Below are 20,742 nucleotides of genomic sequence, written 5' to 3'. Positions count from 1 at the left end.
GAAAGTTGTATTCGTGAGCAGAGCAGCACTGTCGGGCTCTCTGATATCATTTGATGAATCGGGCCTTTGATCACCTCATTTGAAAATTAATTGGTGTCGAGAAAAGTCAAAGCCTTTTATGACATTCAGAATCAGACCTTGCAAGGCGTGTTTTAAGAGCCGATCTGAACTTAATCTCTTTCTTGAAATCAATCCCATGTGCATGACCAAAACAGAGTAGAACTCCGACTCTTGACAAATCAGCAATCACGGCAGTTCTGTGATAAACAGGTAGTTGGTAGTTAAACTTCTGCACTGGTCCTGTATCATCTTCTATTTTCGGTTCCATGAGATATTATTTGGAGCTAACAGTGTCATTCGACTTGTCTTCCCACTCTGCTAAGTATTCTTTGGAGGAGAGGATGTGATTTGTCAATTAGAGAAATCCCCTGATTAATGCTGACATACATAAGGTGCCCTACAACATAAGGTACCTTCGTTTATCTAAAGTGCCTTACAACACAAGGCATGATTGTAAGAGTTGACTATACAATAAACAAACAATACAGCTCATAAGAGTTAACTATACAATAAACAATACAGCTCATAAGAGTTGACTATACAATAAACAATACAGCTCATAACAACCTATTAACAGGTAGTTATGAGCTGTATTGTTTATTGTATAGTAAACTCTTATAATAGCAAGTTACTATTAATTTATTTACATAGCTAGGTAGTCTTGAGTACGAGGGTAAGTACTTAACTTACATACTTCTATGTATCTAACAACCTTAATCAGCTAAAACTAACCACCAAAAACATGATCAAACCATCTCAACCATCCAAAATCCAAACATCAGTTTCAATGCCCATAGTATTTCGTACGTAGTGGAGGAAGATCCCTGCAAGCACACCAGAAACAGACCCTACTTACTCAAAAGCAGTTTGAATTCTTGCAATAACAACTTTTGAGATTGCAATCGATCACGTATTTACTCTGACTCTGCACACTTGTATCTCCCTCTTGGTTTTCTTTAAAAAAAGAAAAAAAAGAAAAGAAAAAGAAAGTTGAAGCCAAAGTGAGCAGAATAAAGGAAAAATTACAAAATAAGGCTTTTTGTTTGCTTGCCACAGTCCTTGAGCAGAAATAACTGAAGCAAAGTTGAAGATAATAAAAACTAATGGTGAAAAGAAATATAATTAAATAAACTGAACAAACAATTAGTTAGAGCTGCTACAACCAATCACATGAGGACCATTTTCTTTCAACCAATTAGTGGAGTATAATTTATGTTAGAGTATATTATGAGATTTGATTTCAGAAATTTGATTGTAGTCTCCTATAATCAAACTGTCAAATTTGATTAATTTGATTACCATACTTATCTATCTCAATTCTCCTAAGTTTAAAAGTCTTTTGTATTGCAAATCAAGTGAATAAGAGCAAAACGTAGCACTTATGGTTTTATCATGTGGAGATAGGTTATTGACTGAACCATATAAAATATTTGTGTTTTCTCTTTCTTTACTCCCTTATTAATTTCCTTTTACATTATGTTTTTCTTCAATTTCACCATCAGAGAGTCGGGTGTGCAGTCAAACACACAAAAGCATTGGATGAGCACCTCTCCTTCACAAACATATGGCCTTCCCCACATGTTTCAGACAGACACCAAGGAGATAAATTTGTCAAAGTTATACTTGCAAAGACATTCATACAGACATTTAAAAGACAGGGATTCTAAATTGTTTTCATCACAGCATTAACATTTGTCTCCCAAGCACCTATGAAAACAACAATCAAGATAAAACCAGTGGCTTCCATGAGCCCATTGCCCATTTCCTCACGGTGTTTACAAGCACATGATAGAATGAGCACACTCTCTTACAAGAAAGGGAAATAAAAAAAAAAAAAAAAAAAATTGTTAACTGCAGGGGCTCTCTCTTACATGAAAAACAACAGAGCATTTCCTAACTCCTCTGCCTCTTGCCGCAACCTCCAGTAAATCATGCTTGCCACAATATAAGGATGATATTCTAGTTCAACATAATCCAGTAAACCAGATTAATAGTTTACCACGTCAGCATCTTGTCATCTCTTTACCCTTTTTACCTTGAGAGAGTGAAAACAAGTTTTGTAGGAGTTGGAGCATACTGAACCTCATAAGTTGCCATAAATATGCTGCAGGTGGGACAGGAGGCAAGGAGTTTAGTGTTTCTCAACAGTGGAGCAATTTCTACAAATTAAATTCTCTTAAATAGAAAATCTTATTAAAGAGGAAAAGAACCATAAAAGTTTATATAAACTATTTCTGAAACTATTTAGAAGGAAGACGATTAATTGAAAGATTAGGCAATTAGAGAAATCCCCTGATTAATGCTGAAATACAGAGCTTCGTTTATCTAAAGTTCCTTACAACATAAGGCATGATTGTTTATTAGAGCCATTCCAATCCAATTGCCAATCAAATACACTGGTGCAAATATAGAGGAAGCAAAAACCACAAAATGTTAGCTCACCACTCACACACTCCTCCCATACTACACACACACATGTTTGAATATATATGTATATGTATATATGTAGATATTTACAATAAACATCCAAAACTTTTGCATGGAAAATGATCATTCCCCGTAACTGAATTGAAAAACCCCATTTAAGACTTCTAGATGATTTAGCTTTGTACTCTACTATTTTTTGTATCTATATATTTATTTATTTACGTAAGTTTGGACCGCCACACAAAAAATCATGGTTTTGTCCCTGCTTGCATGCTACCAAAACTAAAATCTAATCCCTTTATCTAGGCACACAGATATCACAATCTACAATATCAACTCTCTTGCTTGATCCATGCTACTTCTTTATTGACTTGACTGGTTATAAAACTAAGGTACTAACAATCTGGACATGACAACTACATTGTGCGCTTCACAAGTGAACCTTTCAAAAAACCAGCATAATTTCACAACTTAGAACAATGCCATAACTTATTTCCATTCACATTTTGCACGCATCCCAATAATATTGCCATATGAAATCCATCATATGGCACCTATTAACTTATTGAGCTAGCAAGAAACAACATAAATAGAAAACATTTCGATCAGCTTACATACTTCAATTTGCAAAGAACAAAAAGAACTAAATCACTGGTATCATGACTGTGTGTGATATAATAATGGGAAGAAAAAGGATGCTAAATTTTCATAGTGCCTATATTTTCATAGTGCTATTAGATTCTAAATTTAAGTATTGTGGGTGGAATGTTTTTTTTTTTTTTGAGGTAGGTGAGAGAGATTGTTAACACTCCCTAAGGTGTGGACCAGAAAATGTGTGAAATATTTAATTAAAATGGAGATAAGGTTAAATTCAAGATCTTTACTCTAATACTAAGCTTATTTCCAAAGGTTAAGCTCATAGGAAAGAGTGCATTAAATGATTTAATTAATGCTTTACCAACGTTAAAAAAAAAAAAACATGTCTTTAATCACATACTAACATGTGTTAACAAGTTGTAAAATAGTTGTAGATGTAGTATTACTGGTTATTTCTGTGTACGAAAATTGAAGTCCTACTGCTAACAAAAATTTCCTAAATTACGGATTGCCACATTAGTTTGTACGAAAATTGTAGTAAAAGGCAAAGTCCTACTGCTAACAAAAATGTTCAGAGAATATTTCTGTGCACATGGAATACTACAACATTTATTTACTTTCCAGACTGCAGCTGAGTTGGAACGGCGTAGAGAAAAGGTTCACCAAGGAACTGGATTTTGTCTTTGCTGATGTGGTACGTTCTTCTTGATTACCTGAATAGTTTGTTAATCTCACAAGAATCTGTTTCTCTTAAGTTATATATGATTTTCTTCAGGATCTTAGGTAGAAAGTTAACAGGACTGGTCACTCAACAGTGTGTATGCACGATTGGGCTATAGCAGAACCCTGTTACAGCGTTAAGTAGAGTTATCACTTATCATGACCCCAGGTTCATCAGACATTTGGCCCTAGATAGCAGAAAATTGATACTTTTATTACTCTAGCAGATTTCAGGTGCTTTGACAGTAAGGCTTTCTTGAATTTAGTTGAGTTAGAATATGGGATCTAATTTGTTCTTGTCCAATTAAAAATTTTCCTATGCTACCCTTAACCCAATAAATAAATAAAAGAAAAAAGAAAAGTTCTCACATGGTACATAAGTATTTAGTCATTCCTCCTAGTATGTTGCAGGATTGCAAAGTTTCTGGTTATATTCGTCACTCTTATAGATTTGGTATCTTTCTGATTTAGTTTTTATCTTAGGTGATGGCCATTATAGCAGATTTTGTGCTCGTCTGGCTTCCTGCTCCTACTGTTTCTCTCCGTCCACCTCTTGCAGTCAGTGCCGGATCTGTTGCTAAGTTTTTCTAGGGCTGTCCTGATAAAGCATTTCAGGTTATTCTTTGTATCAGTATTCAGTTATTTGTTGGGTGTTCAGGTTGTAGTTTTGACATTCAACTGTAACATCAGATGAACCTAATAGCCAATTATTTGCTATTGATATCCTGTCTGCAGGTGGCTTTAGCTGGAACATCTTATTAATTGTTACAGAGAATAGGTGGAATAGTGGTATGTTTAGCATGATTACAAAAAAAAAAAGCTGTACTTCCAATAAATCAGAAATTCTTATTGTATATATCAATCTCTTATGCAGCGTAATGGAGCCAAACTATTTGCAGTTGGGACCGGTGCATCTCTGGTTAGTGAAAAACTTACATGTTTTGAAATGCCCCATATGTAGTTTTCTACAACTTTTAGGTGTATTATCTTTTGAATTTGGCTGTGAGACTTTTTTGTGCTATTATTGGTGCTTTTCCAGAGCATATTTATTTGTTCAGTCAAAACTATCTCTACTTTTGGAGTATTTTCCCATGCTTATCACAATTAGATACACCAAAGTTTCTGGTTTGAAAACTGGAAACATATGGCAGTTGACAATTTGAAGTGTAGTTATAAAAAATTTCTATTATACGAGTATTCAAACTTGTATGACTCAAATACTCATAACTTCTGTGATAGAGGAAAAGAAAAATGCATAAGAGAATCATGTATTCTATGAGGTATTTTCGTACTCAAGATATTGGATCACCAATTAAGGACTTTAGAGATTCTTTAATGCATAAAATGCTGTTGATAAATCGTTTGCTGGCGAAGCAGCAGATATAAAAGTTCCATTGTCCGAAATTTTGGTATATGATTGATGATATCACTATCTATTTGGTGTCATAGGACTGACTGAAGCATTTTTCAGATTGGTACAGGGATAACAAATGCATTGATTAATGCACGAAAAGCTCTTGATAAATCATTTGCTGGCGAAGCAGAGGATGTGCCTATATTATTGACCAGTGTTGCATATGGTGTCTATATGGCAGTTTCTAGCAACATAAGGTATGTGGTTTAATACAAATAAGTATCTATAATTAGCCTCAGCTTCTAAGAATTTTTTATGTTCATCACAAATCTAATATCATGGATTATAAATCAACCCCCCATTCCCAAAGGAAAAAAAATCGATGTCTATTATTTACCATGTACATGAGAGAGTAGGAAGTATTTGGCAACCATATCATTATATATTATGTCCTTGCGAGTAATGAATAGGTGAGGCTAGTTCTTTCAGATCATCATCTCAATGTACAGCTATTTTGGAGGACAAATGATATGCTTTCTTTGTTCAACAGGTACCAAGTACTTGCCGGTGTAATTGAACAACGAATCCTGGAACCCTTGCTGCACCAGCACAAGCTTATACTGAGTGCTATATGCTTCGTTGTCCGAGCTGGCAACACATTCCTGGGGTCATTGATGTAAGATTTGATCTCTCCTAGGATAACATTCTATTAGGTTATTGTACTTCCTCTTTACACTTCTCATTGTCTGTACGTGTTCTGCAAACAGGTGGGTGGATTACGCGCGCTGGACTGGAATCCAAAAGATTCGGGACTAGAGTATAGTCTGGAAAAACTTAGTTGCATCATTATTATAAGTGAAATTTATATTTGAATGGATAACATATTTTGTGGAATCGCAGAGGATGATGGCAGATCAATTTGGGTGCTTTGGTTTTGTATATTCTGTGGCTAAATTCTGGATGTAAGTTGTCATGGTTGATGTTATAGGCAGCTAGGATTTCCTTGTATTCCTGAAAGTCACAGTCGCCGGGGACAATTGCAGAAAAATTCAACTATAGTAACAAGTAGATGTCACATTGTATATAGAGTTGTATTGTATGAACTATGCAGATTGAAGGTTTAATATTATTTGTTAGATTTGTGGTGTTGGAAGATTGCAATCTAATGTTTGCTTTGGTGAATTGGAGGCCAAGTAGGGTAACATCTTTGTCAATATTAAATTCACCAGGAAAATATAAAGCATTCTTTTTGTACATAAATGCATCCTTTTTTGGCTGAGGAACCAATTCAACAAAAAGGAAGAGAATGAAAAAACAGTGGAAAAACAAAGCAAAAGGCAACCAATATGGTAAAATAAAGTTGCATGCCTCTAAATATTTAGAACACAGATTGCCCATTTAATGATTACCGAGTTCTTTCTGAACAAGCCATCTCCAATATCTTATTAGAAACCACAACAACACACTTTTAACATGCATAAATATGTCTTTCCTTTTTGTTCAATTTTATCAATAATCAGCAAAGTAGAAAAAAGTCATGACCACTCTAGGCAAAGACAGTAAAGAAAATAGCCGCAAGAGAAAAATAACAGTACTCCAACACACATTATTCAGACAACACTTGAAAGTTCTAACTTGCAATTTTTGTACTATCTGCAAGCTCTAAAGAAATATTTATCAGAGATGTATCTGTAATACTCCTCTGCAACAAAAAAAAAAAAAAAAAAAAAAAAAAAATTGGTTTCAAAAAACAGAAAGTAAATTTCCAATTTTTTTTCTGACAAATTTTTTCGAGAATTTAAAAGAATAACAAGAAATTTGTGTAGATTTATAGTTGGAAACAGGCTATTTTCATTATCAAAACTAAGAAATCTTGTATTAGATGTTATTTTCATTCTTCATGCTTTTTCACCATTTCGACAAACTTTCTACATAACAACTAAATCCTATCTCCTTGTATTAAATCCTATCTGAAGCTTTTTGTATTTCTTGGGATTGTAACCAACTTAATTGTTTCAGAAATTAGATTAAACTTGTATCAGTTTAATCATGACCAACAGTTTAGAGTTTTGCAGGCAGTTTACTTGACTTTTTAACCCCTCGCCGTTATCAGTTTCAACCTTGGATTTTAGGAATATCATTGATTTCAATACAGAACAAGTGCTTGTTAAAGAAGTTTGCTCAATCCAGACTTCGAAAAGAGCAATGCCATGCCAATTAATACCAGAAAGGATAAATGCAATACGATTGAATTCCAATGGGATACAGTTAATACCAAGGATAAACAAATAATTCATCAATCCCCACTTAGATTATCTCCCAAAATGAATGAAATTTGAAGTAATAGAATATACCTGACAACAACAATCTTTGGTTAAAAGGAAATTTTAAAGGAAACCCCTTCTTTTTCGTATGTTGTTTACAAGCACGTGATAGAAAGAGCACACTCTCTTACAAGAAAAGGAAAAGAACATTTGCTAACTGCAGGGCTGTATCTTACATGAAAAACAACAGAGCATTTGCTAACTCCTCTGCCTATTGCTGCAACCTCCAGTAAATCATGCTTGCCACAAAATAAGGATGATCTTCTACTTCAAGATAATCCAGTAAACCGGTTTAATAGTTTTAAACGTCAGCATCTTGTCATCACTTTACCCTCTGTACCCTAATAATCAATAGACTGGTGCAAATATAGAGGAAACAAAAACCAAAAAATGTCAGGTAACCAGAAAAAGAAAAAAATAAAATAAAATAAGAGAGCATTATAAACACATGTGCCTTGCATGCAAGCAAAACTAAAATCTATCCCTATATCTAGGCACATAGGCATCACAATCTACAATACCAACTCTCTTGCTTGATCCATGCTACTTCTTTATTAACTTGACTCGTTATAAAACTAAGGTACCAACAATCCAGACATAACAACAACATTCTGCACTTCACAAGAGAACCTTGCCAAACCTGAATAATTTCATAACTTAGAACAATGCCATAACTTATTGCCATTCACATGTTTTAATATTAAATTGTATAACATACTTATAGAATCCCACAGAAGTCAATTAATTGAGGCTTTTGGTGAGCCAGTACAGTGCCTTTGTCACTGAATCCACATCTGTGTGTACTCAATCATTTTTTTTAAGAGTATTAAGAGGATATGTTTATTGATCAGTTTTTCACCTTTGTGACTTTATTTTTGATACTTCTTAAATAGATTCTCATAATCAAGTGCCCCTCTTTTGACGAAGCATTGTTTTAGTGTAATTTATTATAGAATTTTTTTAAATTTCAGGTGCTTTGTTAGCTTGATATTAACATTTAACAGCGAGACAAGCCCGCATTTGGTACAATTAAATTAGAAAATCTGTCACTGGTTTGGGAAAAGTCTCCTGTACAGCATTGTTCAATTTGTTGACGAGAACTTCTGACTCTCCAAAAGATGGAAAAAAAAAAAAAAAAAAAAATCAAACCACAGAACGATTAATCAACATGCTTATAATTAAGTGTATTCTCAAACCACTAAAACAGATGCTTCGTCAAAAGAGAATAAATATTTCATAGCACAATCCTAATGCTGCATTAGAATAATTGCTTCCCCTTCTTCATCCTTACCTATGTTGTTCCAAAGGTAATGATATAAATGTAACTACAAGAGTATAGATATATCATAGCAATCAAATTAATTACCATTTTCTAAAATGAAAAGATCATAAAAAGGAGGAAATATTACCATCAATATCCTCTTCAGGATCAACATTTTCATCATTGAAAACGCCGGCTTCCACCTACAAGGGTGTGATGACAAATCATAGGAAAAAATGCATCTGGTTTGGTGTTTAGGCCAGGAGTGTTGAACTTGGAGGTTTCAGGTTTCTTCTTCTTTTCCTTCTTTGTGAAGCCCCCAAAGGCACTGTCTTCACAATTAGATACAAATTGTTTGAGGATAACCATTGTAAACTGCCAAAAAAAAATTAATAATAAGATACCGCAAAATTAATCTTGTCAATCCATTTATTGAATATGATAGCCATTATAAAATGTCCATAATATGGCTAAGATCACTATGCAGATGCCAACACCATCAGAGGATCAAAATTCAGTTACATACCTCTTTTAGGGGGTACCAATGATCTGTTGAATCGGTAATGGCTAGCAATAGGCCAATTGGTAACGATAAACTCAAATGTTCAAAGCCCTTCTCTCCCTGCTTGGGACTGGGGCATTAGAACAAACACTCATGATGCCATTATGAGAGCCGAACAAGACTAGCAAACCCCAACAGTAAACCAACAAGAATGGCAGCAGGAAATAGGAGCAACAGGATCTCTCCAATGCCAACATTCAGATGACAACCAAAAAAGCCTCCCATATCTGCAGCATTGATGACAAGAATAAAATTCCCAAACATGAGAATTAAGAATACAACCGATGCAAACCCAAGTTCCAAAACAGCCAAATTGTTTCTTAGGCAAACATAAACTATATTTAATCATTCACTTCTAGAAATTAAAAGCAAATTTATGTAGGATGATGGATTACTAACCAAGCATGTTCAGCTGGGCCTGGTTCTCTTGCTGCTGCTGCTGATAGTTCAGAGGCCTCCTGAAAAATATGATTGAAGTTTGTTCAGCTAATTTCTTGAGAGTATCAAATACGCATATCAGTTTACTAACATTTCAAAAAATGTGAAAAACAAAAAAAAAACAGAAGCTCTAATTACTTACTTCAGAGAGGAGCCGCTTCTTGGGAAGCAGTGTCGCCACTTCCAGGAGGAATCCCCGAGTCTCCCATGATGGAAATTGAAGAAGAGGCAGAAGCAAAAGAACTGATGGGGCAATAAATTGACCTTTGGATATATCTCTTGAAACTTCTGTCGCATCTAAATAAAACTTGGATCAAATGGTAGAAGGGAAGCCTTTCACTGATTCTTGTCTTCTGGGTTGAAGATGAACCTCTAGTCAATCTCAACGCAAGGGATGTGGGCTATCTTGGACCACTCTCGTCCTTGATCTTTCTTGCAGTGTTCTTTCAGCAGAGGACAGTTGTTGATACAAAGTCGCTGGAGTGAGGGAGGAAAGCCATCCTCTGGAAAGGATGTGAGATTTTCACAACAACTGACCGAAAGTTCTTGAAGAGAGGCGAGGTCTCGAAGGGAAGACAGGTATTTCAGATTGGGGAAGCTTTGGAGGAAGAGGGTAGTAAGGGACGCGGGCAGCATCTTCTCTGGAAATGACTCCACATTCGGACATCCACCTTTAATGTTAAGATGTTGAAGAGAGGTAAGCCTGTGCAGCCCCCATTCAAGCAAGGCCTCAGTGAAGTTGCAATCCCATATTGTAAGTGATGTTAGGTTGGCGGGAAAACCCTCTTTCGGAATGGATGATACCACACTTGGACTCCTCCTCGAAATCTTTAAAATTTGAAGTGAGGTGATGTTGTGAATGCAGTTAGGTAGGGCCATATCATTATCAAAAATCGTTAACTCTCTAAGGTTGCTAGGGAGCAACCCTCCGTCTGGGAAGGAAACAAGAGTTGGACAATTATAAATATCAATCGTGTCTAGATGGCTGAGGGTGTGTATGCCCGTGGGTAAGGATTTAAGTTTTTCACACCTCCAAATTTTAATCTTTTCAAGAGACGAGTTGTGATGGAAGCTCTTCGCTATTGACTCCAGCTGTCTACAATATTTAATATTGAGCTGTTGAAGTGTTGCAGGCAATTCTTCACTTTTCGCTATTGACTCCAGCTGTCCACAATTCCAAATTGTAAGGTGTTGAAGTGTTGCAGGTAATTCTTCACTTTTCGCTATTGACACCAGCTTTCCACAATCTTTAACATCGAGGTGTTTAAGTGTTGCCAATAATTCTACGCTAGATGTTAAGAATTTGAGGGATGGACACTTCCAAATCTCCAAGAACTCAAGAAGAGATGTGCTAGTATTGCAACTATTGGCATCATCCTCATCAAGTAAAATTATCATACTCTTGCAATTCTGTATGCATAGCCGCTTAAGTGTTGGAGGTAGCTGGCCTATTGCAAAGTGCTTCAGTGAATCACATCCACTAATCTCAATGCGCTCAATACACGTGTTGTTGTACATGATTTCCTTGGGTAAAAATTCCATGCCATTGTGGGTGGATGGCATACCCTGTTTTGGTTGCTCTTTTGCTTCATCTACCAAATGATATAGTTTCTGATAATTGCCAATCTTCAAGTAACGAAGACGTGGAAGGGATTGTAATAATCCCACATCATTTGACCACAAATGTGTCAACTCCTCACAATTTTCAATATTTAGATATTCTACATGTGCTAGTCCTTTGAGAATAAGCCCTTCTATTGGAGATTTGAATTCTGAAATTGTTGAAAAAGACTTGGAATTTAGTGAGTTGAAGACAACCTTATTTTCACGCATCACCCCTTCAGATCCTCCAATTTGTAGACTGCAACGCTTAGGAAAGTTTGAAATGGAAACCACCAACCTCGGACAGTCTTGTACCAAAACTTTTTTAAGTAAAGGAAAATGGTTAGGTAACTTCCCCAACAACTTGGGACAATTTGTAATGGAAAGCTCACGCAGGTTTCTAAACTCTTCATTAGGGATCCAGTTCTCCCATTCTTCCATATTCGTGAATTTCAAAGTTTCCAAGGATTCAAAAGGTTGTGAGCAACTAACCCCATAAAACTCATGACCGACATTCTTCACACTCACCATGCCTTCAATGAAAAGGTGTTTGAGTGATGGTAGTTGGCCCACTAGTGGCAATGACGTGCACATTTTACAATTTTCAATCCTTAAAAGCACCATATGAGAAAATGAATGACCTCTTAGCCAAGTCGGAAATTCCATACCACCATAACACCTGATAGTGAGCTCTTTCAAAGCCCTGTGAGGCTGTAGCATGTTAAGTACCTCAAATTCACTTGTTCTGTCGAGTGACTCATCCAATTTGTTACTCCATTCCAAGCACAACACAGTAAGATTGGGCTTTCCAATTAACTTAGCGTCCCTTGCATATGTGGGTTCAATGGCATTCTCCAATTGTGAGATGATGAGTGTCCCTCGAAGATGCAATAAAGAACCTAGCTCTCTTAATGCGAAGCAACTGCCTTTTCCCACAATTAGATTAGACAATGTTTGGAGATGAGTTAATTTACCTATTTGAGGAGGCATTCCTTCCAGCTTATTTGCATGGAGAATGTTGAGGTGGCGCAAGTTGACCAAGTTGCCCAAATTTGAAGGCAATTTCTTTAGATAAGAACATCTCTCTAGAATCATTGTCTGTAAGTTGCATAGACTGGTTGTTGATTCAGGCAAACATCTAATCTCAGTGCGAGAAAGGTCAAGGTACCGTAGATGCTTCAAATCACCAATCGAATCTGGTAACTCAGCTATGTAATACCCTTGCAAAGAGAGCACTCTTAAACTTTTTAATTCTGGCAACAATTGAAGAGGAACATTACGAGTCAAATAACAGTAACTATGACGTGGAAGGGGGAGGAAGGTACGTAGACATTTGAGTTCAAAGAAAGGCTCAAACTTGTTATCAATATCGTATTGGCCACCCAAGTAAGAAGAGTGCCGAGCCTTTTTAGAAAGTCTCCTTCCATTACCAACCCAAATTCCATCCTCTATTCTGAAGCATATATCTCCTGCAACCCTTTGTGCCAAATCCTTGATGAGGTCATGCATTACAAATTGTTGTTTCACTTTGCTTGAATGGTTGAAAGAGAACCGCCATGGCATCTCATACCGAAATTTCTTCGTGCTTGATTGTTGGAAAAAGGACCTTGACAACAAATCTTGAAAATACTCGCTACCTAGATCTTCCATTTGCTTATCCCCTTTCTGTGGTTGAATTAGACCTCCTGCCATCCACAACAAAACCAACTCCTCCTCTTCAAATTCATAGTCCTCTGGGAGTATTGAACAATACATAAAGCACCTTTTTAAATGTGAAGGAAGATGGTGGTAGCTCAACATAAGGGCTGGAACAATTCCACTTCTCTCCAGGTCTGATATATCCCATATCTTGCTCTTAAGTACATCTTCCCACTCATCACGTTCCTCCTTTTTAGTGCGCAAGAGGCCTCCGAGAGTCCTTGCTGCCAAAGGCAAGCCTTTACACCTTTCAACGAATTTTGCGCCAATATCTTGAAGGTCTGGATGTTCACTGAAGTTGCTTGCCCCCAATGCATGTTGGGTAAATACAGACAAACAATCATTATCTGACAACAGTGGCAAGCTGTGGGCTTGAACGGTACCAGTCATTGATGAAACTTTTGAATTGCGAGTTGTGATGATAATCTTACTTCCCGGAGCCCCAACTAGAAAAGGAGCACGTAGGATAATCCAATTATCGTAGTCATCATTCCAAAGATCATCCAGAACGACTAGAAACTTCTTGCCTTTCAGTTCCTCCTTGAGTTTGACTTGCAACCAATTTCGATCCTTGCCATCACAATTATCAGAAATATTGAGGGACTGTAAAATTGTTTTTGTGACTCTGTCAACATCGAAGTCTTGAGAAACACAAGCCCATGTTTTCAAATCAAAAGATTTTTGTACTGCTTCATCATTGTACACCAACTGGGCAAGAGTTGTCTTCCCTATGCCCCCCATACCAAGAATAGGAATCACAGAGAGTTGAGCATCACTACAATATTTTTCACCCACCAACAATTCAACTACAGCCTCTTTATCTTTGCCCCTGCCATAAACATGAGGTTCCGGTTCAGTCAGTACCGAAGTTGGCGCCGGAACTCCTGTTTTCCTATGAGACCTCCCATCAGCGGTTTCCTTCAAATTCAGTTGATCTTTCCGGGTCACGATTTCATTAAAACGATCTGTGATCTCCTTTATCTTTAACTGCAGCGTACTATCAATCTTATGAGCAGACGAAGCACCTGCGATGTTGAGTTTGCGTACCTTACTTGGGCGAGCCTGATTTTCAGCTAGGAATGCATCAGTGGCAAGCTCATCCACTATGTCATCCACATCGTAAACCAAGTGTTTGAGATCATCCAGCCAGAGCTTCACAGCCGTGTCAGAATATTGCTTCTCCTCCGCATCATCAAGCATGTTCTGAATTTCTTGTAGCTTTTGTCTCCACTTGTCCAGGTTTGCTTGAAGTCCCTTTCCCTCTCCACCTATGAAGTCCCGAAACTTGGGAACTGCCAATAGATCATACAGCGACTCAAATAATTTAGAGAGAACGAACTCTCCCACTTTTGTAATAATGAACTCTGTCATGATGTTCTTGGTAGGAAGGAAGGAATGAAAGAGGAAACGATGCAAATTAAGATAGCCAAAGCACTCAAATGCACAAGTGATAATTGGAATCTTGGGCAAGGATTCACAACTGCATGTTGCGAGGAAGTACACGAGAGTTTGCTGGGATATTCTTTCTCAATTTGCATATTCTATTTTCCGTTTTTGTTTTCCTATCATGATTATCCTCCCACCGACCCCACCCGCCCACTTGCACCCATAATTATTATTACGTCTGGATTTGTCTCTGTTTTTTCCCCGAAGCAACGTCCGAAATTACCATCGATTACGACTTGACAACTACCCAAAATGTTGACGTTGACGAAGACTTAAAAGCGAAATTAAATACTGCACCAAACATTACAGTTAGTTAGCTCAGCCACTTGGAGGATGCTCATGCTCTGTTGCTACCATAACTTTTCCACGAGAAAAACAAAAATGGACCGGAGCAAACCAATTGGCCGATTGAAATCGCAATTCGCAACGCATATTCTAAAAATCAAATTCGGGCATTCGAAATCACACTGCATGTTCTCAAAATCAAATTCGTGAAAATAGCAACATTGTCGGACTCTGATATCATTTGATGAATCAGGCCTATTATCATTTCATATGAAAGTTTAAAAGACCAAGAAGATAAATTTGCCAAAGTTTTACTTGAAAAGACCTTCATGCAGGCTTTTAAAAGGAGAACATTTGTCTTCCAAGCACCTATGAAAACAACAATACAAGATAAAACCAGCGGCTTCCATGAGCCCATTGCCCATTTCCTTCGGTGTTTACAAGCACATGATACAATGAAAAACAACAGGGCATTTGTTAGTGAAGAGCATTATCTACAAATTAAATTTTCTTATATAGAAAGTCTTATTAAAGAGGAAATCAACCAAAAGTAAATATCAACTATTGCTGAAACTATGTAGAAGGAAAGAAGATTAATTGAAGAACCGAGTTTTTTTTTTTTTTTTTTTTTTTTAATTGGGTTAAAAAAAAAGTCATTTAACTTATTTTATAAAAATAACATGTTTCATGTGAAAAATACAAAATTTTTTTAAATAACATGTGAGAACCACATATTTTTTGAATAATTCTTTTTTTCAACTTTGTCTTTGTAACTAAAAAAAATATGTGTTTTTCACAAATAAATTATACATAACATTTGGTTTGGAGAAAAACTCTGTCTATAATTTATTCGAGCATATGAGTCCCCGTTGGTCGGGCAGTAAAATTTCCCAATCCCATTTTTCACATTCTCTATTAAAATGAACTTGATACATTAAAGCCTGGAAACAAACAAATGGGACCAATAAGAGCAAGTTCGGCCTTTGAAGAGCGTTGGGGCCAATACACGGCCTGGGGTCTAGCAAAACGTTGAATGGGCCGCATTCTAGCCCATTTGGTCCATCAAAATAAACCCTAACCCTAGCAAAAACCCCCAACACAGAATCAGAGAGAGAGAGAGAGAGAGAGAGAGATGACACAGAAAGCAAAGCTATTCAAAGGCCAGCAGAAGAAGAAATCAATCCCGCCAAGCCGTCATGGCAAACTCCCTCAAACCCGCAAAGGTACCCACCTCTCTCTCTCTCTCTCTCTCTCTCTCTCTCTCTCTACGTGTGTATGTGTGTGTTTTTCACTTTGGAATTCTTGTAATTGGCGGGTTTTTTTTTTTTTTTTTTTGGCAGGGAAGAGAATTGTGAAGCCGTCAAAGATGACCAAGGAGATGGATGCTGATCGGGTATGTCCCATTTCGGCCTCTCACTTCCCAAAGAATTTTCCTTTACATTCTTTTTTTTTCCCTCTGCTTTTTTCTTTGGTACGTTAGGTTTGTTGTGGTATAGGTTAATGGGTTCTGTGATGTGAAAGTACTAATGGGACAAGCTTAATTTTCTTACTGTTGATGATTCTGAAGTGGGTTTAAGCAAATAGCTGTTAATCTCTGGTTTTTATGATATATATATATATATATATATATATATATATATATATATATATATATATATATATATATATATGCTCAATTTGAGTTGCTTAGTAAGCTCTTCAGATGAATTTTATGAACAAGATGAGCAAATTATGTTTGATACTTTTCTTATTTCAGCTGTGATGAGGATCCTGGGCTGGTTTTGTTTCGTTTTCAGCATTTTAGTGAAGGTCTGAAATGTAAATAGCTAACATCTCGTGGTAGTAATGGCAGAGTTGTATTTTGAGACAGGATTTGAAAGGAATGCCAATTTTTTCATTATCTTTAGGTCCTTCTGCAGACAGTGGTCTTAATGGGTAGTTTTTGTGGGGTATCTAGGGTGGTCTGGGTTGTAGGCTGAAAGTGGTCCTTTTGCTGTTGGTCTCAGATAGCCAATGTGCTCTCGTGGCTTGTTGGCAGATTCCTAATTATGCTTTGAATATCAATAAATATATAGGGTCACTGGTGAATTGTGGGATAACGTATTGAATTCAGTTTGAAACTTGGGTTTTGGGTGCTATTTGCATGGTGACTATGGAGAAGCCTTGACACAAATTGGAATCTTTAGGTATGCTTTTTGGGTATAAGATGTTGTGGAGATGCATTGTTTCTCTTGTTCATTTCTGCAAGCACGGTACAAGGGTGTCACCTTCAACTTAGAGAGGATTTGAGGGGAACCTTATATGTTTTTTTTAAAAAAAGGATATTCTTTTTATCTGGAAGCATTAACATTTATTTTTCATGCTTTAAAAATCAAAATCCATTTCAGTTTCTGAGTTGCAAGATGATTATTTGTGGAACTTTGATCGATCTCTCTATGTTTTTCTGTTTATTTCATAAACCCCAAAAGAATTTATTTATTTAAATCAGTGATGAAGGTTTCCTTTTTGATTTGATTAAACCAGGAGCTTAGCAAGTTCATTAATCACTGCAATGAGGTGAAAGCAGCCACTGCTGCTAACAAGGACGGTGGCCAACTGAGTATTGTCAAACCACCGCCACCGCCAGAGTCGACTTCTGGTGAGAAGAAATAGTAAATTATGGATGTAAAGAGTGATAGATTGTTTTGAAAGGTGATGTTAATCAGCCTTCATGTTGCAATATCATTTTTCATGTTGCGGTTCATGTTGCTTGTATCATAAGAGGAATGTCTAGAATGAAAATGTTAATTTGCTTATGTTGCAGAATCTTTGTTTTTTGTTTTTTGGTTTTCTGCTTTTATTTCATTTTGCAGATCCATGGACAGAGGTGGTGAAAAATATTATTAGAAATTCAGAGGGTTTACAGTTTTTGAGATTGATCCATATCTTGTGATTGAAATCATTAAGGAAATCTAAGCACAGTTTACATGCTCGACTTGTGACATCTGAGTGTGCATTTTCTGCTATAATGACCAGTAGCCAATGCACAATGGACTTGCCAATTGGAACCTCAAACCTCCAATTTGTTGATAAAAAGGAAAAGTGGAAGTACTTTCTAGTTCCCATTCAGACACCAGCCTCTCTCTCTCTCTCTCTCTCTCTCTCAAGAATATTCAGCCAACACCTCTCGGCTCTCACCTAATCTATGTCGTTCCAGTGACTATTTAAAATTTTTTTTTTATTCCAGTAGGCTTGGATTAGAAACCCCCTTTGTCAACCACAGTAATTTGAGATTGTTAGTATTGATACTAAAGTGATTTATATTGAACTAAGCTCTTTAACCAAAAAAAAAAAAAAATGAAATGCTATGGATACCAAATATTTTACCAAGAAAGATTTACCAAACTAATATGTAGCTCATTCATTGGAGATGATCAAAATAATTCATCAAGAGAAATGTAACAGGTTCTAATGAATGAGCTTCACATAATTTTGAAGTTCTTCTCGTGGTAAAAGATTTAGTACCTCTAGCATTTCTCTATATGTAATAAAACAAAATCATATAGTAAAATAGATCATATTAATCTACTGGTGTAAGTTTTTAGATTATATTGAATATCCAACTTATCGTATCAATTTTCATGACATGACTTCATTTCACGACATGACTTCACAAACAATGAAACAAGTATTTGATGTGAATGTATGTGCTCTAATATACTTTGATTGTTTAGGAAAGAGATGTGTTTGGTATCATTTTCTTATATATTTTTTGTCCATTTTTTTTAAAAAAAAATTATCACTGAATCTGTAGAACTTATATATGAGTTTCACATATTTAATAGTGTATTTGCACATCTCTTGTATTGAGATAGACAAGAGATGTGTAGGAGAATGAAACTAATTTCTCTTTAGAAAATAAATAATGCCAAAAGTTAAATTTTTATCGTACAATTATTTCGCAATGTTGATGCATCAGTCCTAATTAATATGGATCAGTTTTTGTTAATATATATATATATATATATATATATATATATATATAAGAGCTAGTTGGCAGAGTTATATGGGTTATAATAATAACATTTATTCGTTTAATATGGTGGAGTGAAAGCACTCTAAAAATGAGCATTTGACTTGGTTGCCAAAGGAAGATCTGAGATGAAGGGCGAAGAGGGGGATAACCCACACGTCCCACCATGAGGATGTCCACTTCATAACCTTTTGCCCAATACGATAAACAGAAAGAGATGAGACTGACAGGTACCATCAGACAAGATGAGGTGGATTCCAGTCATCCCATCTGACGGTTCAGGCCCACCCTCCCTCTTGTCACTCTCTTCTCACGTCACACGAGGACAGTAACATTAACATTTGCTCCCATTTATCTGGACTTTACCACGTCACAAAATTTAATGCCCAAATGTAGATCTCTCTAATTCCATGTTTGGGTCCTTGCAACTTGCTTGTGTAGAGGGGACCAACATTCCTTTTTTCAATGATAAATCATATTGAGTCATTCCATTTTAATTTTTCTCTTATTTTAAATATGCTTTCCTATCAATTTACCATTCAATTGGTTAACGATATGTCACATTATTAGATTAATCAATTAATACCATACGGTTCTAGTTTGATGCATTATGTGTCAACTGTATGATATTCCCGAATAATAGTAGTCTCTATGTGAATTTTTACCCGACCAAGCCAGACTGAAGAATTTACTTCAACCAATTTAGGGTACATTTTTAATTTAAAGTAATTGTATCGTATGATATTTTAAATGAAAACCACGTGATATTAATTGATTGGTCTGACATGACATGTAGATCGAGGACTCGACTACTATGTAATATTTCTCTTTGTTGCAATATTTAACAGATTCATTTCACAAAAATTGCATGAACTTATGGGTTTAATTATACAATTTTATTCAGTATTATTGACATCCTACATAAACATTTATATTTTATTATCATGAACTTAATATATTAATTGTTCCTTTGAAAAAATGGAGCTGCGATCTGTTATTTTATTTTATTATTTTTTTTTTCTTTCGTCAAGACTCCAATGGTTTCTATTGTTCTATACCCAAGAAAAACAATAAGAAAGTATTCTAACATAGTTGTTAGGAAGCCAGCTAATTAACTTTATTGAGTTTTCTTCTAAATTAAAAGCATATAGAACATGTTTATATAGAATAAAATTCCATAATTGACGTATCAAGAAAAAAAATATCACATTTTAGAATAAGAAGTCATTTTCATTTGTTTCCATTTTTATACTTTTTTGATAAATAAGATTGCATTAATAAAAAAAAAAAATTACAAAAGAAGGAAGTGAGGCACCATAGAAAAAGACCCCAATACAAACATCACAACAACATAAGAACAAAATTTAAAGAAACTAAGAATGAGTTAAATAAATAGTTACGATACACCTAGATTTCACCCGCCGTTCCAAGCGTTGATCAGCCAGACCCAAACAAGCCCATCAATCTTATTTTGACAGTTGGAGGAGGATTTTAATAGGTTACGTAACGCCCAATCTTTCTTTTTACCTAAGAAGGAGGCAACTCACAACGTGTCAAAAACTACTACATTTTACCACGTCAGTATAATAAAATAAAATTGAAGTAAAAATATTGTGTATAACATTTCTCATAACACCAACAGCAACAACAATAATCGGAGGCAAAAACGACATTAAAAAATGCTTTTATTTTGGTAAAGTAAAAACCGTCGATTTAGCAAAATTATACACAAACTAATTAGCACTAGGATGAACTTTTTGGAAACGATTGGAGTAAAATAAGATTAAAAAACGGCTAGCTTTAAAGATAATAACTTGTAACATCCACATTAACGGCATTATAAATTGCTTTGCTTTAAGTTTCTCTTTTTCTTTTTCTTTTTTTCTTTTTTCCTGTTAAGTTTGTAGTGATAAGGTGGAGACATGGTTTACCTCTGTCCGTTTTTCACACGAGTCA

At 35.8% G+C, this 20,742-nt stretch overlaps 2 protein-coding genes and 1 pseudogene across 3 annotated transcripts; 2 read left to right on the top strand and 1 right to left on the bottom strand.

The window, feature by feature from the left end:
• The first annotated feature begins 3,616 nt into the window (after nucleotides 1-3,616).
• On the top strand, nucleotides 3,617-6,311 carry LOC132173486 (protein RETICULATA-RELATED 4, chloroplastic-like; annotated as a pseudogene). Its single transcript, XR_015911581.1, has 7 exons — nucleotides 3,617-3,778; nucleotides 4,288-4,419; nucleotides 4,540-4,593; nucleotides 4,679-4,723; nucleotides 5,276-5,415; nucleotides 5,709-5,834; nucleotides 5,926-6,311. The product of XR_015911581.1 is annotated as a protein RETICULATA-RELATED 4, chloroplastic-like (transcript).
• A 1,128-nt stretch (nucleotides 6,312-7,439) lies between these two features.
• Nucleotides 7,440-14,535, bottom strand: LOC132167106 (putative disease resistance RPP13-like protein 1). Its single transcript, XM_059578003.2, has 5 exons — nucleotides 9,886-14,535; nucleotides 9,705-9,763; nucleotides 9,270-9,532; nucleotides 8,892-9,118; nucleotides 7,440-7,838 (listed from the first exon to the last, which is right to left on the bottom strand). The coding sequence occupies exon 1, from the start codon at nucleotides 14,412-14,414 to the stop codon at nucleotides 10,116-10,118; it is 4,299 nt and encodes a 1,432-aa protein (XP_059433986.2). The 5' UTR covers nucleotides 14,415-14,535; the 3' UTR covers nucleotides 7,440-7,838; nucleotides 8,892-9,118; nucleotides 9,270-9,532; nucleotides 9,705-9,763; nucleotides 9,886-10,115.
• Nucleotides 14,536-15,868: 1,333 nt separating this feature from the next.
• Nucleotides 15,869-17,690, top strand: LOC132166860 (2,3-bisphosphoglycerate-dependent phosphoglycerate mutase). Its single transcript, XM_059577695.2, has 3 exons — nucleotides 15,869-15,997; nucleotides 16,115-16,167; nucleotides 17,298-17,690. The coding sequence occupies exons 1-3, from the start codon at nucleotides 15,907-15,909 to the stop codon at nucleotides 17,424-17,426; spliced, it is 273 nt and encodes a 90-aa protein (XP_059433678.1). The 5' UTR covers nucleotides 15,869-15,906; the 3' UTR covers nucleotides 17,427-17,690.
• The last annotated feature ends 3,052 nt before the right edge of the window (nucleotides 17,691-20,742 follow it).

Source organism: Corylus avellana, chromosome 2, assembly GCF_965113065.1.
Source record: "Corylus avellana chromosome 2, dhCorAvel1.hap1.2, whole genome shotgun sequence".
Classification (NCBI taxonomy): domain Eukaryota; kingdom Viridiplantae; phylum Streptophyta; class Magnoliopsida; order Fagales; family Betulaceae; genus Corylus; species Corylus avellana.
Note: the sequence above shows the minus strand (reverse complement) of the source record. Positions and strands in the feature narration are given on the sequence as shown.

Excerpts from the sequence above, each read along its gene's own strand:
- LOC132167106 (XM_059578003.2), bottom strand. The coding sequence starts at position 14,414 with ATGACAGAGTTCATTATTACAAAAGTGGGAGAGTTCGTTCTCTCTAAA.
- LOC132166860 (XM_059577695.2), top strand. The coding sequence starts at position 15,907 with ATGACACAGAAAGCAAAGCTATTCAAAGGCCAGCAGAAGAAGAAATCA. Across the intron at positions 15,998-16,114 it reads ACTCCCTCAAACCCGCAAAG|GGAAGAGAATTGTGAAGCCG; the intron begins GTACCCACCTCT and ends TTTTTTTGGCAG. Across the intron at positions 16,168-17,297 it reads AGGAGATGGATGCTGATCGG|GAGCTTAGCAAGTTCATTAA; the intron begins GTATGTCCCATT and ends TGATTAAACCAG.